The sequence below is a fragment of the Orbicella franksi genome, chromosome 10 (assembly GCF_964199315.1).
Source record: "Orbicella franksi chromosome 10, jaOrbFran1.1, whole genome shotgun sequence".
Lineage (NCBI taxonomy): Eukaryota > Metazoa > Cnidaria > Anthozoa > Scleractinia > Merulinidae > Orbicella > Orbicella franksi.
The window spans coordinates 14,916,941-14,936,034 of record NC_138154.1 but is presented as its reverse complement, the minus strand read 5'-3'; the positions used below and the strand labels follow the sequence as shown (position 1 = coordinate 14,936,034).

General features: G+C 38.3%; 1 protein-coding gene across 5 annotated transcripts in view; it reads right to left on the bottom strand.

The window, feature by feature from the left end:
• The window catches only part of LOC145500322 (condensin-2 complex subunit D3-L-like), a 50,797-nt gene that overhangs the window by 13,321 nt on the left and 18,382 nt on the right, over positions 1–19,094 (bottom strand). For all 5 annotated transcript variants that reach the window (XM_081479824.1, XM_081479826.1, XM_081479827.1 and 2 more), the window contains 24 exons: positions 17,165–17,251; positions 16,189–16,261; positions 15,703–15,793; positions 15,077–15,219; positions 14,887–14,975; positions 14,027–14,074; positions 13,721–13,836; positions 13,067–13,180; positions 10,790–10,864; positions 10,049–10,151; positions 9,276–9,375; positions 8,168–8,257; positions 7,186–7,262; positions 7,045–7,071; positions 6,438–6,572; positions 5,942–6,017; positions 5,379–5,438; positions 4,112–4,241; positions 3,735–3,843; positions 3,011–3,095; positions 2,758–2,862; positions 2,471–2,540; positions 1,562–1,646; positions 320–409 (listed from right to left, as the gene is read on the bottom strand). In XM_081479824.1, coding sequence (XP_081335950.1) covers positions 320–409; positions 1,562–1,646; positions 2,471–2,540; positions 2,758–2,862; positions 3,011–3,095; positions 3,735–3,843; positions 4,112–4,241; positions 5,379–5,438; positions 5,942–6,017; positions 6,438–6,572; positions 7,045–7,071; positions 7,186–7,262; positions 8,168–8,257; positions 9,276–9,375; positions 10,049–10,151; positions 10,790–10,864; positions 13,067–13,180; positions 13,721–13,836; positions 14,027–14,074; positions 14,887–14,975; positions 15,077–15,219; positions 15,703–15,793; positions 16,189–16,261; positions 17,165–17,251 — 2,178 coding nt within the window. The remainder of the gene's footprint in view (positions 1–319; positions 410–1,561; positions 1,647–2,470; positions 2,541–2,757; positions 2,863–3,010; positions 3,096–3,734; positions 3,844–4,111; positions 4,242–5,378; positions 5,439–5,941; positions 6,018–6,437; positions 6,573–7,044; positions 7,072–7,185; positions 7,263–8,167; positions 8,258–9,275; positions 9,376–10,048; positions 10,152–10,789; positions 10,865–13,066; positions 13,181–13,720; positions 13,837–14,026; positions 14,075–14,886; positions 14,976–15,076; positions 15,220–15,702; positions 15,794–16,188; positions 16,262–17,164; positions 17,252–19,094) is intronic.

Sequence of the window (19,094 nt, the reverse complement as noted above, 5' to 3'; positions counted from 1 at the left end):
ACCTCAGTACGAGGCTCTGGGTAATAACTACAAAGTTTGTGGGGTTTATTCCCCAGAGCCTCATGCCAAGGTCTATTGTGCTAGGCTGAATTTTAATATATCGAAATTGGTCTATTTGCTCTCCTTTTAACTATTCACTGATTTGTGTTCTGGACATTGTTTTTTTTTGGTATGAGCTAATCTATAACTAATGGTCCTTCCTCCACAGATGCTAGTCCTCAGCTATCTCAAACAGTGAAACATTTGTTTGAGGAAGTTCTCATCAAACTCATTTCAGTGCAACAGTTGTGAAAGACATTTAGATACTGATAGTTGTTACCTTGCTACTCAAAATAAGCAGGGCATCTTTCAGAACTGAAGCTGAGTCTTGATCTAGGATAATATCACCGTCGTTGAACCCACCAAGCACCTACGTTAGAAGAATTTAAAACATCAAATCAGTAGGGATAAGCTCTAAACCTCATATCATCTGAATGATGTTTTGCAATTTTTTTGCCAACAAACTGAATCTTTATGCAGTCAGATACAAAAGCAGTCACTTCATGCAAGCACATTTGAAAAGTCATTTCCTAAGCAAGTCACAATAAGAACACATGTATGGAGGGTAGGCAGCAAATCCGGAGGGAAACAGTCATTCAAACAACTTGCTGACTGTCAGTTAAAATCCAAGTCTTTTCAAGAGGAATACCTACCATGTGTTGTCAGTTCAGATCGTGTGTACCAAAGGCATCCATGGTCAAGTGTCAATTGATACCCTCAATTGACCCTTGATAGACACTTGATTGACATCTAGATTGATACTCAGTCAACACTAAATTGATCAACACCCCATTATCAGTTGGTTGATAGTTGGCAGAGTGTCGATCGACTCTTATGTATTGATTGACACTCCATGGTGTACTGCTAACCAAGGGGGGGATAGGGAGGGAACGCTGAGAACAGCTACACTATAATTCAATCCACAACACCACACTAACAGAGCGACGAGCACACTGCAAACACATGGGATGACAAGGCACGTACTAACCAAAAATACCGCTGGACAATGTCAGCCTTAGGGCTCTTACGACCATATGACTGCTGCAAACGCTACAGAATGCACCAAACGCTTAACAAACGCTAAGAGATGGCCAAGACACTATCGTATGCCTACAAAAAACGCTACTGACCAGACTAGCTCCTGGTCATAAACTATGTAAAATTTCATTGAACTATATCAAACGCTACAGAATGCACCAAACACTAAACAAACACTAACAGACGGCCAAGACACTAACAACCGCCTATAAAAACGCTACTGACCAGACTAGCTCCTAGTCATTAACTATGTTTAATTTCATTTAACTATATTTGACCGAGTATGGATGGAGATGTCGATTGAGTGTTGATTGAGATGTCCATGACTAGTCAATTGAAGGTCAATTGGGGGTATTGATCGACACTCAACGGCAGATGCCTTCTGTACGCATGATCCATCAGTTCTAAGAATGCCCTATAACTTGTTCAAGTGACAAGGAAGAAAATGAAATTAAATATATCATATGACAGAAACAATTCAGACCTCTTGGCAAAGCTTTCCCGTAAGATGAAACCTGTCCTCGTCACTCATGTGAGTCAGCATAAACTGATAAATTGTGAAACGCTTTCTAAAAAATAAAACAAAAATGACATTTCACAATGTGTCTGACATACACAACCAGGATTGTGCTCTGGGAAAGGATTATCAAAATCATCCCTTTAGTTTGGTCAACATCTTATTTCACCTGTGAATGATGCAGTTCTATTAAATATTGCATTTGGAAGGTGTTTTTGAGATCCACTGAAACATTTCTTGGCTATTTACTTGCAGTCAAAAGAAGTGAATATTAAGAATATACACACCACAACAGTTTAGTCTATAAAACTGACCAGTGCAATTAATAAATTGATGCAGTATGTGGCTAAATATCATTTAGGCAAGGTTAAACTCGAGCTAATGCAGCCAGCTAGCGTGCCCATCCAGCTAATATCATTCAGGCAAGTTAAATAGGAGCTTATGCAGCCAGCGGTTTCCGCGTTTGGGAGTACGTGACCTGTGGGGCGGCCTTCAGGGGTTTTGCAGGGGTTTATGGTTCATTGCATAATATTGTTGTAGTGTATTCTGCTGATTGTTGCGGATCAGTTGCACTGCTTTGCTCGCGAATCATTGCGGATTCTTGCACCCTCTCCTCCCTCCCGTTTTGCTCTTGGTCAGGGTAAGCATTCTCCAGGTAAGTAGATTCCACTGAATTCCTTTCAGTGTGACGGTGCCGGTTAGCGGACGCTGATTGGGTGGTTCCTGCTTTCCAGGGTTGCCATGGATACCTCCTAGCGGCTTATGGCTTTGGCACCCCGCTAACCTTTAAGGCACCAGTTCCCAAGCTCATCTATTTGCGATGAGTTTAAAGTAAAGATCAAATTGAACCTTAACTTATAGATTGAGGCTGTTTACCCAGAATTATGGTCTCCCTTCAGTGAAAAGAGTTTCTTCTCCCTGTCTGTCTGTGGGAACTTGTTGTATACTAACCACACAGAGAAGAAAGAAAAATGATTAACAAGGAACATTAATTACAGAAGTAATATTATTTTGCAACACTTGTAAATGTTACAAGGCATGCGACTGACCAACTGACCGACCAACTGACCGACCAACCGACTGACCACACATCTTTGTAAACACATTTTTCTAGACCCTTTATGAGCCCAAGTGATATGTTAGTAGTCATTGCATAGCTATACCTTTGTGATTTGTAAAGGAGTTAAAGTGGAACACACACTCTACAAAGTGTTGGAACAGCATGCCTGGATGTCTGGTCAACAGAAGATGTACCAAGCAAAAATCAGCTGAACAAGAAAAACAAAAACATGAACAACATTTTGATCAACAACAAGATTAAAAATGAACAAAAAACTGGCATTTTCATAATCTGGCATTTTTATCATTCTTAAATAACTAACAAAAGCAGAAAAGAAAAACACCAAACTTCCTTACCAAATTTCCTTATCTCGACATCTTCGTCAACTAAAGTAGTGATAAAACGGTAAAAGAGAGAACCTTTCCATTTAACAAAGTCTTCCTGTAAACAAACAAAAAAAGATGCCTATACAGTCATGAAAATGATTACCATACAATTTCAGTCATTAAGTCTTGGAGTGGGTGGGTGTGTGTGTGCGTGGTGGGGGCGGGGTTTACAATTGGAAACAATTTTGCTACTAGAAAATGTTAGGTGCAAACAAGAGCACCACATGTAATGATAGTTCTATAATCAAGAAATAAGTCTCCCAGAACGGTGCACAGCTACATAAAATACACACCAGGCCCTCCAATGAGAGAGTTATAATTAGAACTAGAAAAATGTATCTTTTTAGTAGCTACATCAAAACACATGCTCGTGGGCTTGTTTACAGGCAGTGATGGTCTTTTAATGGGGACTTTTCCATCTCGGATTTAGGGGCCTATTTTTGGGAGAACTTATTTTCTGGGGAGAGGGAGCTTAATTACTATCAGATTAAACACACTCCACTAAGTATACTCATTCTATCAAAACAACTCTGACATCTCCATTTGATGGTCACATATTTCTTTCACTGTTAAGTCTGAAAATGTTTGAAGCACATAAATTGAGACAATCTTCTCTGGATGCCTGTCTTCACTCTCGCTTGAGAAGAAATAAAAAATTAGTTTTTAGTTCGTTGCCATGTGCGGCATACAGTACCTGAAGAAGGTGTGTTAAGAGAGTCAGTGTCTGTCTCCTCACAAGAGATGCACTGTCTTTCAAGCAGGTAGCAATGTTTGGGACATATCGATCAACAAGACTAGTATATCTGGAAAAGAAAAGACACTAGATCAGGCAGGAAGGATATAATTCACATACTTTACACTAATGACTCACAACTAAAATTGCTAATAGCTGCTGGGAAGTATAATGCTCAGTTGTATTCTGAGTCCAGACACTAGCATTGTGTTTATCCAGGAGAAGTATAACACAAATACACTGATTCTTACAATAAAAAATAGAGTAAATGAATCACAATATTTAGAGAGGAAACCTTCACCATAATCTTCTTGCAGCCATTGTACTTCTGTACATACCTCACACATAAGTCACACATGACCACGGTCACATTGTTCCTGATGGCTGGGTCATCGGAGGTTTCTAACTCTCTTGCAAGTGCGGCAATGCACTGCTTGGCTAAGTCTTCATTCTGAAGGCACAGTTTTCCTAAAAACGAACATTTTCAATACAGACATATCACTTTTGTATCATGCCATATGTAGAAACATACACGTCAAAGTACAGATGACTTGAATGCAAAGGCAAAAGTTACTTGATAAATTCAGTAACCTCAAAACTAGTCATGTTCAAGTTTGAAACAACTGCAGCAGTGTTTTAGTGTCTTGAGCCTATTGTTTGTTCACAAATGCAACTGCTATTTCAAAATTAATGTCTCTTTCTTACACTTTCTTTTCAAAATTTGAGTCTCTAAATCTGGGATGTTTGTAATTATTTCTCCTGTCACTTAGCAGGTATTAGAATGTTACTGCCTTTTTGAACAAAACTAGCGGTAGATTTAGCTGGTTTGGAAGAAAATTCAGCAACCTCAAACCTAGTCGTGTTTAAGTTTGAAACAACTGCAGTAGTGTTTTAGTGTCTTGAGCCTATTATTGTTTGTTCACAAATGCTACTGCTACTTCAAATGTCTCTTTCTCACACTTTCTTTTCAAAATTTGAGTCTCTAAATCTGGGATGTTTGTAACTATTTCTGCCTTTGTCACTTAGCCAGGTATTAGAGGTTACTGCCTGTTTGAACAAAACCAGCAATAGATTTAGCTGGTTTGGAAGCAAAGTTACATCCCCAAAGTCAGACTTTGCACAATGTTTGGAGACTATCAAGTTTTATCAGTGAACAAGAACAGTCTGGATTTAAGTGTGTAGCAGCAATGGATATGAATTCAAATACCTTTTAGATCATACTTAGCAGGCTTCTACTATTATATTAAGTGTCCCCAATTAGTAGAGGGCTGTTTCCCCTCATCTTGCTAAATTTTAACATTAATAAAGTTTTGATGGACTGACTGACTGACTGACTGACTGACTGACGGATGGACAGACAGACGGATGGAAAGACGGACAGAGGGATGGATGGACGGACGGACTGCCTGACAGGTTGGTTGATTGATTGGCTGATTTAAAAGCATCATATAAAAATGGAAAGATGCACTTTGAATGTAGTGATTAATGTTTGCCTCCTACTAGTTCGCATCTGAAATAATTTCTTTTCGGGCCTTGCTTCAGTCAGATGTCGTTCCAAAATAGTGAACTCTACATTGTTTTAATTGTTTGGATGATATAACCTACCAAGAGTAACAAATGCATGAGCTTTGACAGGTGGTGACAGATTTAGCCTCTGAAGGGGATCTGAATAAAATAATAACAAATAAAAAGAATAAGAAAATCAAAAATTAACGTCACTACTAACTACAAAGAAGATGAAGATTTTTAAGTGTGCCTTGTCAAATTTAAGTGATAATTAACCTGAATTAAAATCTAATAAAATCTTTATACCATAGGTTCCACAAAAAAATGATCAAAAGTATTTCACAAGGGTAAATGTCTACAAGCACACAAGATGACAAGAATGGTCTGTCCACAAGCGTGTGTGATGTGTTTTGCCGTAGGATAACCAGCATAGGGCTATGATTTGATCTGAACTTATGCTTGGTAAGTGTTTTATAGCTAATAATCTTACAGATATTGTCAGATGCTTGGTCATTGATTGTTTCAAAAACGATTGTTAGATGACCTCATTGTTGACCCAGTAAGTACCTTCCATTAGTATTAGGTAAGAAAGGCACTGAGCACAAAGTTTAACAGGAGACTAGCTATTACTAAAACGCTCCAACAAAACTATCACAACCAACCTTGTTTGTTGTTGTGAGATATCAGCATGGATTCCACAAACATAAACAGCCGTTCTGTGGTCTTGGTTGGTGCAAGCTGTTAATAATTGAAAACAGTCAGGCAAGTAATCCACTTAATTTAATTTGTCAATAACACTTTGCCTTATAATTGATATCTGCAATTATGATGTGATGAGTAAGGGATTCCCTCCTTTACTGTTACACTGTAACAACCAGCAGGTAAAAGAAAACACTAAATACTTCATTCATTCTAAGAGCAAATTGATTCCAGAAGGGGTTAATGCTCAAAATGACATCAGGTAGCACTAAAACAGCAGCAGTTGACTCCTTTGCTTTCAAGTCCTGCAAAGTTACCTTGCTCTGTGCACATAGACCATGCCCCCAGTTTAACTGCATAGAAACTGTGTTCCTCACAACAACGTGGTACCTTAATATTCCCGCTAGATGGTCTAAGTCTTAGTTACAATTTCAGACCTTCAAAGAAAGCACAACAAACCTGTGCTACTTCTCCCACAGTGAACAAATGTCTCATAAGAAGTTCTTCATCTAAGGAGTCCCGTTTTAATGTTACACTGGACAAGAATTCCTCAGAGGCCTTCAATAAGTCAGAACACCAATGGCTACTGTTTCCCTAAAAAGGAATACAGGAAAAAGTCAAAGAACAATCAAAGACAATCTGCTGGGACAAAACAGATACATCATTAGGTTGAGTAGTACTATATCTAAACCTATGCTTAAGTGAAAGACTGGGTGAAGCAAACAGTGGGCCAAGGTGGAGAGTAAAACTAACCATGCGTCAGGAAACGGGGGGGGGGGGGGGAGTGATTCTTTTGTGGTCAAACAGAATGTCAAATTGGCCACATGTAATGCCTTGACAGCTACGTGCTCCTGTGCCACACTGTTACTGTGAATGTGAATGAGGTAGGTTCTGGTGGATGAGGTTGACCAGTATTTGATGAGACACAATCTTTTCCAGTACACACGACTCAGGAAAGTGTGTTAACAATAAACAGCAATGTATTATGGTATTCAGCACTGATAGACAGTTGAAATTATTACAAATCTAGACACATTAATTGTGATTAAATAAGGCAGTGACTTACTCCTTCCTCTGGCTGCACTTTACAGAGCTGCAATGGTGAAAAAAATGGCAGTTTAAGTTTTCTGAACAGAGAAGGTTGTAACTTTGCTATGATCTAGAGAAAAGGCTCGGGAGTAATGAAGAAATATGCGAAATACAATACCTTGCAGAGGGTTGCTATGATAGCAGCTATGACTTCTGGAGAACAATCAAACATGATCAATTTCCTTTGTAGGTCATCTGAGAAGATGTAGAGAATGAAGCAACCATTAATTTTGTGAATGTTTCATTTTCCTTAGAGCATTATTAAAAATAAAAATGGGTACGCACAAGCACTGCAGTATTAAGCTCCCCTAAGCAGAAACCTCTCCTAATTTGATCTTTTTTCTGGTCCCTGGACTGGTGAGTCCACTTTCATTATGGTGACACCAACTTACTGTTGCCCAAGCAGTAATCAAGTTGTGATTTAAAGAGTGTGACCTACTTCTTGCAGTGATATTAAAAGCTGGAAAGTAGAATTAACTCTAAAGTAATTTGGAGACCTCTTTCCTTCTGAGGGTAATCCCTAGAAAGGAACTGGGAGACTACACATTTCATTTGGAATCATACCCTCAATATCTACTTTGCCACAAATTACTGGTGCCATCATAATTTATTACCCACAATCTGCTCCCATCTGGCCTTTTAGTTCAAAAATCTCTGTTTTCATCTCGAAGAAAACAACACAAACTATTTTTGCCCACACTAGGGTTTTCGCCTGTTATCCACCCTAATTAGCCTGAAAACACTGATAGAAGTGAAAGAACATGATGCTTTTTCATCGCCATTCTCAAAAGCCTCCGTTTTCACCAGTCATTTTCAAAAGACTCCGCTTTTGAAACCATTTTTGAAAGTTTCCATTCTCATCACTGTTTTCGAGCATTTTAGTGTAGATGATAGGCAAAAATACCTCAAAAAATGTGCGTTTCATAAAAAAAATTAGTGTAGCCGGGGCTTCAGTTAGTAAAGCAAAGGGGATCTAATCCAGACCATGTGGGTTCAAATCCCACTCATGCCACATTTCTTTACCTTGTACTTCTTGTTAGACCTTTTAAGAAACCATAACACTGAAGAGCATAGACAATCTTTAATGTGGTATATCTTACCTTTAAGGGTTCTGATCACTGCAGGCGGAAGAAGAGAAGCAGTGCTTCCCAACACTGTTAGGATCCGACACAATGTCTCCCAGTCATAATCTGGCAAACAAAACATGAAAGGAAAAAGTTAGATTAAAATTATAATGTTCATCAATTCAGTCACCGAAAGTAAAGATGCAATTATTATTATTGCACTTCTTCGATCCATGATACTCCATAAACTGGCCACTAGATGTTATAATGCCGAGGTATATATAAATTAAGTGTCCCCAATTAGTAGAAGGTTTTTTTTCCCCATAGGCTATGTTAAGACACATTAATTAAGTTTATGTATATATGTATGTTATGTATGTACAGGAGGCTTCACAATAAGTAGCCAGAGTCACTTCATGCTGTAGAAACTGGGCATGATTAACACACAAAATAGCAAAATGACAAAATGGCGCTACAAGTAAGAGTCAATGTGGGCTACAGGCACCTGTAAAGAGTTAACCTGTACAATTACTAAGAGCTAACCACTGTCAAGTCAGTGATATTTAAGCTAACCTGAGCACCACTTGGGCTAACCAGAGCGCTACTTAGGCTAACCGCAGTGCCTTTTGCCATTTCGTGGCTAATTGACAGGGTGGGACGGTCTGGACTACAACTTTCTTGAAAATTCTAGTTAATTAGGGGTGTAATGATTCATATTCCTTGCGATTCTTATTTCAATTCGATTATGCAAAATATTAACATTTTTAAATTCTTACACTATGATACACAATGTAAACAACATACAACCCTAAACCCTCAATTTTGGGATACAACAAGTGTGTCGCAAAAGGTTTGCTTTATTTGGAAATTCTCAAGGGGTGTTAGAAGGGCAACATTTTCACCACGCAAGACAAAATGGCGCACAAGCTGCAAACGTCTTTACTCGTCAATAAAAAAACGCATATTTTAAAGAGTTCTGGATTCTGATTTCACAATATAATAACTCACTGAGGGCACTCTGGGAAAGATATGCAAAAAATCGAACCAAAATCGAAACGTGGAATCAAAGAATCGTGAACCAAACGGTCACAATCGCAATTAATCGAGAATTCGATTAATCGTTAAACCACTAGTTAAAATATACCTTTTAGCCCTTGTGAATACTCATTCCAACTCTTCACGACAAAGGAATGGTCCAATTTATTTGATGATGACCCAATCTCTGCTAAGCATAGCCAAGCTGCCTGAAAATGAATAGAAGTGATAAGAACATTACACAACAATCTGTTATCATGTGTAATATTGCCCACAATTAGGACCATCAAGCAATAGCAAACAGAAAGAAAACCCCAGATTGGCTGAGAGCCATGTCACAGAAAAATGTCTTGTGAGTTATTGATTTTCTGTGTTTCTTTAGAGAAATGTATTGACAAAGTCTGAGAAAAATTGAGGTGGCTCATGTTTCAACAGAAGTTGCAGAAGGGCACACTGCTACACTACTGACTACCTATCACAGAATAGACAGTGACTAGCGCAGCCAATCAGAGAATGGCATTCATGATAGACCCCTAGCAGATTTATACTAAAAATAAATAGAAAGACGGAAAAAAAATATACAGTGGGAGTTTCAAGACTGAAGTAACCAAAAAGTTTTCTAGTCAGTCTCCAGTTATCCAGATGGCTCTTGGACTGCCATGCAGTTTTCAAAAAACTACTTTTGACAATAAATAAGTTTTACAAATTTTCCATGTTCAAAAAAGGAGGCATTGGGTTATGCATAAAGAAGACAACTGGTTGTTCTTAGGTGATAGAAATCTCAGATTAAATACCAAAAGATAATGTAATAAGATTTAAACATACAACTAAATAAGATAAGATAATTTTACACAATAACAAAAAGTTCAATGAAATCCATACCTTGCTGTGTTCAGTGTCAATGTGAGACATAAGTGACTTGATCAGGTTGCCTGAGAGCCTGTTCTGTTTCGACCAATGCTGAAATGCATAGTGAAGATAACGTCTGGAAGAGAAATTGCGCACATATGCCACGTTAATTAAACAGTTCATGCCCATACAGTCATAAATACTTTCCTGTACAGTCATAAATACAGACTTTCCTCTGTCCCCAAGATGGTCATTGTGGAAACTTGACTGTCTGCACAACTGAGTGGGAAGAGAGACATCGGGCAAGTAGTGTCTTGCCCATGAATACACTATGAATGCACTGACCATAGATTGAACCACCATGGTCTGCTGGCTGCTATTGTATTCTTCTAACTCATTTGAATCTTGATAAATTTCTACCGACAAGGAGGGGCAGTTCAGGGTATCAATTCAAAGCTAGTTGAAGAACGTGGTCAAGGTCATTCAAGGGGATCAGCTCATCAGTGCCGATGCTAAATTCCTAGTCTCCGTAACATAAGATAATTGACAGCATTGTCTACTTCCCTTCCATAATGGAATGCTAGCACTGCTCCATCTCTACTTTCTGCGTTTCCTCCCCCCCCCCCCTCCCCCTAGCGCCCCCACTGCTCAACAATTTATCTGGCTGGCTCGACAAACTCCCAATAATCATCTGTTCACCTAGGTGTACAACAAATTCAAGCACATCACACAAAATATTGCCTTTAGTTAAAATTTATTCAAAATTTCACTTGCCTGACTTCTTGACCTGATGGGCTGACAACTCTATCAAGCAGATTCCAGGCAAGAATGTGATGTTGACCAGTTGATCTACAATAACAATAGTCATTGATTTGGTATCAGTCCTGAAGAAACAATGGAGGACACTAACACTGGGAGATACCACAGTGCTCAGTCCTTTAAGATATTTGAACAGATTTCGTATGTTTCCATGTCACCAAGTTACACTAGCTAATTTAATATTTTAATTGATGCTTAAGATTTTACAGAACTGGAAATGCAACACAAATGTTCTGGATGGTTTGACAGTTTTCCATAGCTAAATTGTAAATACTACTAGGGGATTGATAAGTTAATAAAGATGGTGAATTTTAAGCTCGGTAATGAAATGTGAAGGTGAATCAATCAACTTGACACGAGCATGGGACAAAGAAAAATTCTGAGTCCCCAACAGGAATCGAACCCATGACCTCCTGAACACTGGGCGGGCGCTCTATCCACTGAGCTACGAGAACTCATGGAGAGCAAGGTCATTTAACTGAGTTCATATATGATAGGTGTCCTGCATACTGCTAGGATCAACGCTATCGAATTCATCGTGAGTAGTGATAAGTTAATAAAGATGGTGAATTTTAAGCTCGGTAATGAAATGTGAAGGTGAATTAATCAACATGACACGAGCGTGGGACAAAGAAATATTCTGAATCCCCGACAGGAATCGAACCCATGACCTCCCGAACACCGGGCGGGCGCTCTATCCACTGAGCTATGAGAACTCATGGACAGCAAGGCCATTTAACTGAGTTCATATATGATAGGTGTCCTGCATACTGCTAGTATCAACGGTATCGAATTCATCGTGAGTAGTGATAAGTTAATAAAGATGGTGAATTTTAAGCTCGGTAATGAAATGTGAAGGTGAATTAATCAACATGACACGAGCGTGGGACAAAGAAAAATTCTGAGTCCCCGACAGGAATCGAACCCATGACCTCCCGAACACCGGGCGGGCGCTCTATCCACTGAGCTAAAATTCACCATCTTTATTAACTTATCACTACTCACGATGAATTCTATAGCGCTGATCCTAGCAGTATGCAGGACACCTATCATATATGAACTCAGTTAAATGACCTTGCTCTCCATGAGTTCTCGTAGCTCAGTGGATAGAGCGCCCGCCCGGTGTTCGGGAGGTCATGGGTTCGATTCCTGTCGGGGACTCAGAATTTTTCTTTGTCCCACGCTCGTGTCATGTTGATTAATTCATCTTCACAATACTAAGGGATTGTTATTTATTTTCTGTTGTACATGGCCACATCAGCTCTGCTGTAATTTTTAGTGCCTTTAAATATATGCTTCTCCACTACTACCACTGCACATACTACTTTTAAATCCAGCCCATTCCCGATGTAACAACTAGTCCCAGGAGGAGAGTACTTAGATTAAAAGTGATACTGATGTACAAACCATTTTTTTGGATATAAAACTCATGATTTTGAGGAAGTCAAAATATTTTGTAGTCCTTTTCTGGGGTAGTGAGATTCTGTTTGGATAACCTAGTTAAAGCTGTACTATAGGAGATGGTAACAAGGGTTAGGTCTGGCCCAGGATAGTTTCTTTTTCTTATGAGCCTTCATCTGAGTCAAACACTAGGGCCCAGGAGTATCTCTACTATATTCCTAAGTGAAGGACTGGTCTACTGACCACCTCAGCTAGGTTCCCAATAACAAAAGTAAAAGTATGTTGTGTAAGGTAAGACAGCATCAGATTGAGTGGTCCACGCCGCCAAGCTTATCTGATTTATATGGCATTACATGACTAGGAGTAACCCCCCTTGGATAAGATCATCTCCCACATAATCATAAACATTGTAATTACTTATCATTATTTAGTGAATTGTTACATTGTGGAGGCTCAAACCATGAACAATTTTTTTTGGACATTTTCTTGGTGAGTACAAAATGATAACTCTTCACATTAGCGAAAGTTGTAGCATTTTTACACAGTGAAAAAGATGATCTTTTTACATTGTATAAAGAGGTTTCCAGTATTCCAGATAAATGGGGGGTCTCAGATCAAAAACCCTACAAGGTCAGCTAGATGACCAGACAAATTAATAGGAAATTTATGATGATTTGGTGAGAAGAGTGGGAATTGACCCATTCAAATTCCTTGTTGATACCCAACCTTGAAAACCTATCTGGAACCGTGCTTTCATCCCATGGTCACCAAAAAAATGTGCAAAAATATATGAATGGTTTGAGTGACCTTATTGTAAGCCATGCTACTAACTTTGAATAAGGAACAATACTGCCGAGAAGCACTTCCTCCAGAATCTGAAAACATTTTTCTTGAGCTGTAGTTTCTCTGTCCATAACCAGCGGCAACACCCCATCCAGCCATAGACTGAAAGTCAAGAATGGTAGTGAGCACCAAGGCAAGGAAGCAATATATAAAATTGTATGGGTTTTCCAGTAGCGTGATACATGTAAGTGATTATTCTGAATTATTTCCAAGTATCCATTCATTTCTGGAAGATTTAGCTCGATGGTTCTCTGATCTGTGCACTACCAATTAACAAAATGCAGTCGATCTGATGTACAAAGCTGTGTAAACAGATGATCACTTTTACTATTCATCTCTGCTTGTGAAGTAATAAGTCATCCCCCCAGAAGAGCTTGACATTAATTTGGTACTGACCCCGCAACAAAACAGGTCAGGTAGCGGCTCTTGCAAGGCCCCACATGAATGGCACAATACTGATCAAGAGCTCAATAAAACAAATAACGGAAATAATGCCCCTAGCCTAAAAGCAATAACATCAGCTTCACTATGATGGCAAATAGAATTACAAACTTACAAGAACTGCTACACTTCTAAACAGAGCTGCAAGGTCAATGTAACTGAAATCACAACTGCATCTAATGTTTGTGTGCCTACCCTCACCTGTGAACCATGGTACATGCAGGCCTTTCTTGAAGGAGAGACGTAAGTGATATCATAGCTTGTCTTCGCACGGACAGCGCTGGATCCATACAGCGATCATGTAGGGTCATCACATCCTAAAATTAACAAAATCATCTCTTGTCCACCGTGATAATAAAGGTATGAAACATACCACCTTTTGCAAAAGGTGAGACTCAAAATGATTGTACTGTCAACTTGCCCGTGCCCGGATCAGAGCCCTTGAAAATATGATAATTCTACAAACATTTATAGATGTTTGACTACAATGTAATAAACTGTACTTACAGCTTTCTCAAGAGAATCCAGGTTAAGAGTGATTACACTTTCTAGAGCCTTGAAAACAGAACAAGTATACATTATTGTTGACAGGTTTAAGTCACTTTGGATAACAACTTGACAGCAGAAACACTGAGGACAATGGTAATCTTGGCATTCACTTGCTAAGCATAAACCTAAAATTAAACTGAAAACAAGTTAGATATAAATGCTAACGAGGTTGGAACTTGATAAAACAAGGAATTAACTGAATTTGAAGAGGGGTGAATAAAGCAATGTCGCTAAGAACGCTTGGCTGCCCAAGCCGGTTAGAGTTGACTTGTGCATGGTTGCCACATGCATAACTGTTAAAAATTCCCTGACTTTTCCCTGATAAAAATAAAATTTTCCCTGATCAAATAAATACAAAATGACAGATACTGTGTAATAGCGGCTTCTAGCTTCATTTTTCAGCTCTCCTTTCCACTCTTCTTCGTTTCCGTAAATATATCGTTGAGATCAAAGTGAACCCAAATGTTTCTTCTAGCCTTCAATGGTATTAAATCAGCCGTGTTAAATTATTTCAATTTTCCCTGGCTTATCCTCAAAATGTCGATTTCCCCTGACTTAAAATAAAATTCCCTGACTTTTCCCAGACCTTGAAGAATATTTTTTCCCTTCAACTATTTCCTGACCTGTGGCAACCCTGTTGTGGCATTAAGTGTTACAGGCTACAGCCCTTATTGACTGCCCAGCCGATAACAATAAATACACTTGAGCACAGTTAGAAGGAGGACAAAGAGGAAAGAATTGGTTGGTGTCGTTCATGACAAAAATAGACAATGAGCTGGTGTAGAATCATACAGTTACTAAAATTAAATATATCACACCTGTAGGGCAGCTTTTCGAACACCAACTTTTTCATCACATGTTCTTCTTCTGATTATTGAGCCAATGGTTCTTGTCTCTGCTTGTTGACCTTATGAGTTTACAATAAAGAAGGAAATCACCATAAGAAAGAGCTGAGATTCATCCTTAGTACCTGTATCACTCATTTAACAAAGTCCATCAGTGGCTCACCATTACTTTGTCTGTTTACTGTTGGTGTGCCCTCTGCTGGTCTTTTTAGTGGCTCACGCAGCGTTTCTTTCACTCTTGTTACTAGTGAACTGTTTTCAGATGTTGCACACTGAGCAAAGTACTGCAAAGCTTTGGCACGAACTCTAAAAATAACAACAAAATTGCAGGGGTGAAACTGCTGCAATGCAGCATATATTTAGTAGTTATTTTCACAAATCCTTATGCAGCAACAACACTGGAAACAACTCTTTATTAATTAGAGCTTTCTAAGTTCTTGTTTGACTATCTGTCTGTCTGTTTGACTGACTGTCTGTCTGACTGACTGCCTGTCTGTCTAACTGACTGCCTGTCTGTCTGATAGACTGACTGACTGTCCAAATAACTGTATGACTCACTGACCATCTTACTGACTGATGGACGGACGGACAGACAAACTGTCTAATGGCAGACAGAGCAACGAATCCCATTGACTGAGTGATACAACGTGCCTACCACCCAACCCTCAAGCTAACTGACTACATAATTTCATTTGGATTGACATGTGAAAACTTATTAAAAATCTGGCAAATTGCATTAACCTCACAATAGTTGACTGAATCACCAGTAGTTTTGCACTACACACTTACGTTGGGGCCTTATCAGAACACCTGGCTATAACAGTGTCCAGTAAATACTTCTTACTAAGAAACTTCTTGATGGTGTCATAGGATAAATTCTCTGTAGGAAAATAAAAATACAGACCAGTAAGGATCTCTTAGCTTGTAAAAAGAAAAGCACAAATAAATGCATGTAAATTAAGAATAACTCTGCATAATTTGGAGGGATTTAAGCTATATGGCAAGGCAACATTTTTCTAGAAAATAGGTTAGTGAAACTTGGGATAGCTATTGACCATAACCATTAGAGTATTTTGATTGTAAGGGATTGTAATCATGACCAAAATATCAGTATACCTATAACCTCCAAATCTGATGTCAAAATCTGATGGATTTTAGTAATCACCAAATTTAAATTGTAAAACCACACAATACATCCTGTTTGCAACCAGCTCACCCCTCAACCAAGATGGAATTAATCTAGTATGTTTAATGCAAATTGCAATGTCTACTTACCATTTGAAAGAGGTTGTTCTGGCTCAACCAACAGTAGTGAAATAACATCCAGTGCAAAAATTCTGTAATTTATCTGTAACAAAAAAAAAAAAAAAAACAAATTAAAATAGTAATCACAAGAGGTTTGTGTTGTTGCTGCCATGTATCAACAACAGCAACAATGTTCAACATTTATTTATTTATTCATTTATTTGTTTGTTTATAACAAACCGAAATAAAGAATGATACATTAATTTTGAAGCTTACAAATAGGGTATTAGCTGCTTATAACAACCATACAGCCAAAAAAATTAAGCAGCTACTATATCTATAGGATACAAGACAGAATTGTGGTAAGACGTCATAAGCTGCATTAAAAATTCTGTCATAAGTCATCCCTACTGTAGTTATTAGTTATAGATCCTTGAAGGATCTAAAGAATATCTTAAACACATTGATGACTCTTTGAAGATATTGACTCAAATGACTTAGCAAAGATCCTTGCAAAGATAAATCCTAATGGATTATGAAGGAGTAAAGCAATTTTTGCTAAGAAGAATTGCTACAATCCTCCATATCCATCAGAATTGTGACCACCACCAAAGGATTGTTGTAAGATCCATAACAATTTGGACAGGATCCTGGAAGAACCAAGATCTTTGGGATTTTATTATAATAAAGGAAGACCATCAAAGATCCTCATAAAGGAAGATTCTTAACATAATTATTTTCACAAAAGATAAGCACTAACAGTACCTGGAAGTTTGAGTGATGCTTTTCCTTGTATTACAGCAGTTCTACAAAGACTTAAACCTACATGCATAATGTTCCTTTATATGCTAATCAGCTGTATAATATCGTTCACCTTAACCCACAGATCTCAGTCTTTTAACACTACACTTTCCTCACAAGTAATTTCTCAAAAAAAAAAACCCTACACCAAACTCCACAACAGAAAAACAAAAATAAAATGCAGTGACAGGTTAGTTAGCGGTACCTTGGCATTTTTGGAGTACTTGTTAATCCATTCCATAAGACTGGCAACAAGACTGACCGGTAGAGTTCTCACAATGTCAACAACTGCCTGTTGGATAAATTGCCCATTAACAAAGAATAAGAACAATAATTATTTTGTAACTATTGTCAAACATGCTGTCTGCTCAGTATATTGTACTGCAATAAATAGTATCCACCACTAGTACAGTCGAACCTCCCGTAAGCGACCTTCCAAAATGTCCAGCCTTGGTGGTCGCTTACGGAAGGTGGCCACTAACGAGAGCTTAGACCATACTGGATCAAAATTTTGCCTCATTAGTATATGGTAACTGCAGAGACTTATTCATAAGAAATGTCAATTTCAAAAAAAAAATACAGTACTTCTCACTGAAATATTCCCATCTCTTTTACTATCTACAAATGCAATAATGTTACAACACCTTATTATGCAATTTGGGCTCTATTATCTATCAAATGGTTGCTTAATGGAGGTTAAAAATAAAAGAAAATGTCAAACTTTTAGCTCTGAAGTGGTCACGATCGCTTACAAGAGGTGGTTGCTCACAAGAGGTTCCAAATATAGTGATTTGACTTGAAAATTTTTGGTATTTTGGAAAACTGATTGCTGTGGAGAGGTGGTCGCAACCGGAGGTTTGACAAGAGGTTCCAAATATAGTGATTTGACTTGAAAACTTTTGATATTTTGGAAAACTGGTTGCTGAGGAAAGGTGGTTGCAATCAGAGGTTTGACTGCCTAGCACTGTAAAATAATGAATAAAACATACGCAATGCAAGTTGACTGTCTGATGGAAGGATAGACCAAATATTAGATAATAATAATAATAAATAATAATAATAGACTTGTATAGCGCTAGAACTATACAAACATACTCAAAAGCGCTTTACATTAAGTTAAAATAAATGAATAAATGGAAATCACTAAACTTTAAAACTATTACAACAACTATGCTAAACTTTAAAACTATTTCCACAAGTCAAAAGCTTTCTTAAAAAGAAATGTTTTCAGTTGCTTTTTGAAAATGGCGAGGCTGCTACTTGTTCTTATAGTTAATGGCAGCGAGTTCCATAAAACAGGTGCAGCATGAGCAAAGGCCCAATCCCCAAGTGTAGAGCAGTTGACTTTTGGAACAACCAGAAGAGATTTTGCAGACGAACAAAGAGCGTAATTAGTAGCTGGTTTCAGGGATAAAAGATCATTTATGTAGGAAGGACTTTGGTTGTGTAGTGCCTTGTAAACAAGAAGAAGCAATTTAAACTGAACTCTAAACGATACTGGGAGCCAATGTAAGTCGATAAGAGCGGGTGTGATATGATCAAATTTTGCAATCCGAAAAATCACTCTAGCCGTGGCATTCTGAACTTTCTGTAAACGATCAATCTGGTATTTAGGTAGACCAAATAGAAGTGCATTGCAGTAATCAAGGTGCGAAGATACAAAGGCGTGGATCAGTGTCTTTGTGGATTGCGCGGTAAGGAATTTTCTGATCTGTCTTATGTTGTATAGTCCGCGAAAAGCCTTGCTACAAATCTTGCCAATGTGAACATTCATTCGCATATGAGCATCGAACCAGGCCCCAAGGTTCCGGACGCTTTCTAATGGTTTAATGACAGTGTCGCCAATGATAATAGAATCAATAGATGTTTTTTCAAGTTGTTGACGGGAGCCAATAATTAGAAATTCAGTTTTCGCGTCATTGATCATTAGACGATTACCAATAAACCAAGAGCGGACATCAGCGATGCACTTTTCAATGACAGAGACAGCGTTAAATTCCGAATGGATAGAACAAGGTCGGAAGGAAAGGTAAATCTGGGTGTCGTCAGCGTAACCATGGACGGAAGGGAGGTGCTGTGAAATAATGTTAAAGAGACGGGAGACGTAGAGAGTAAATAAAATAGGGCCCATACAA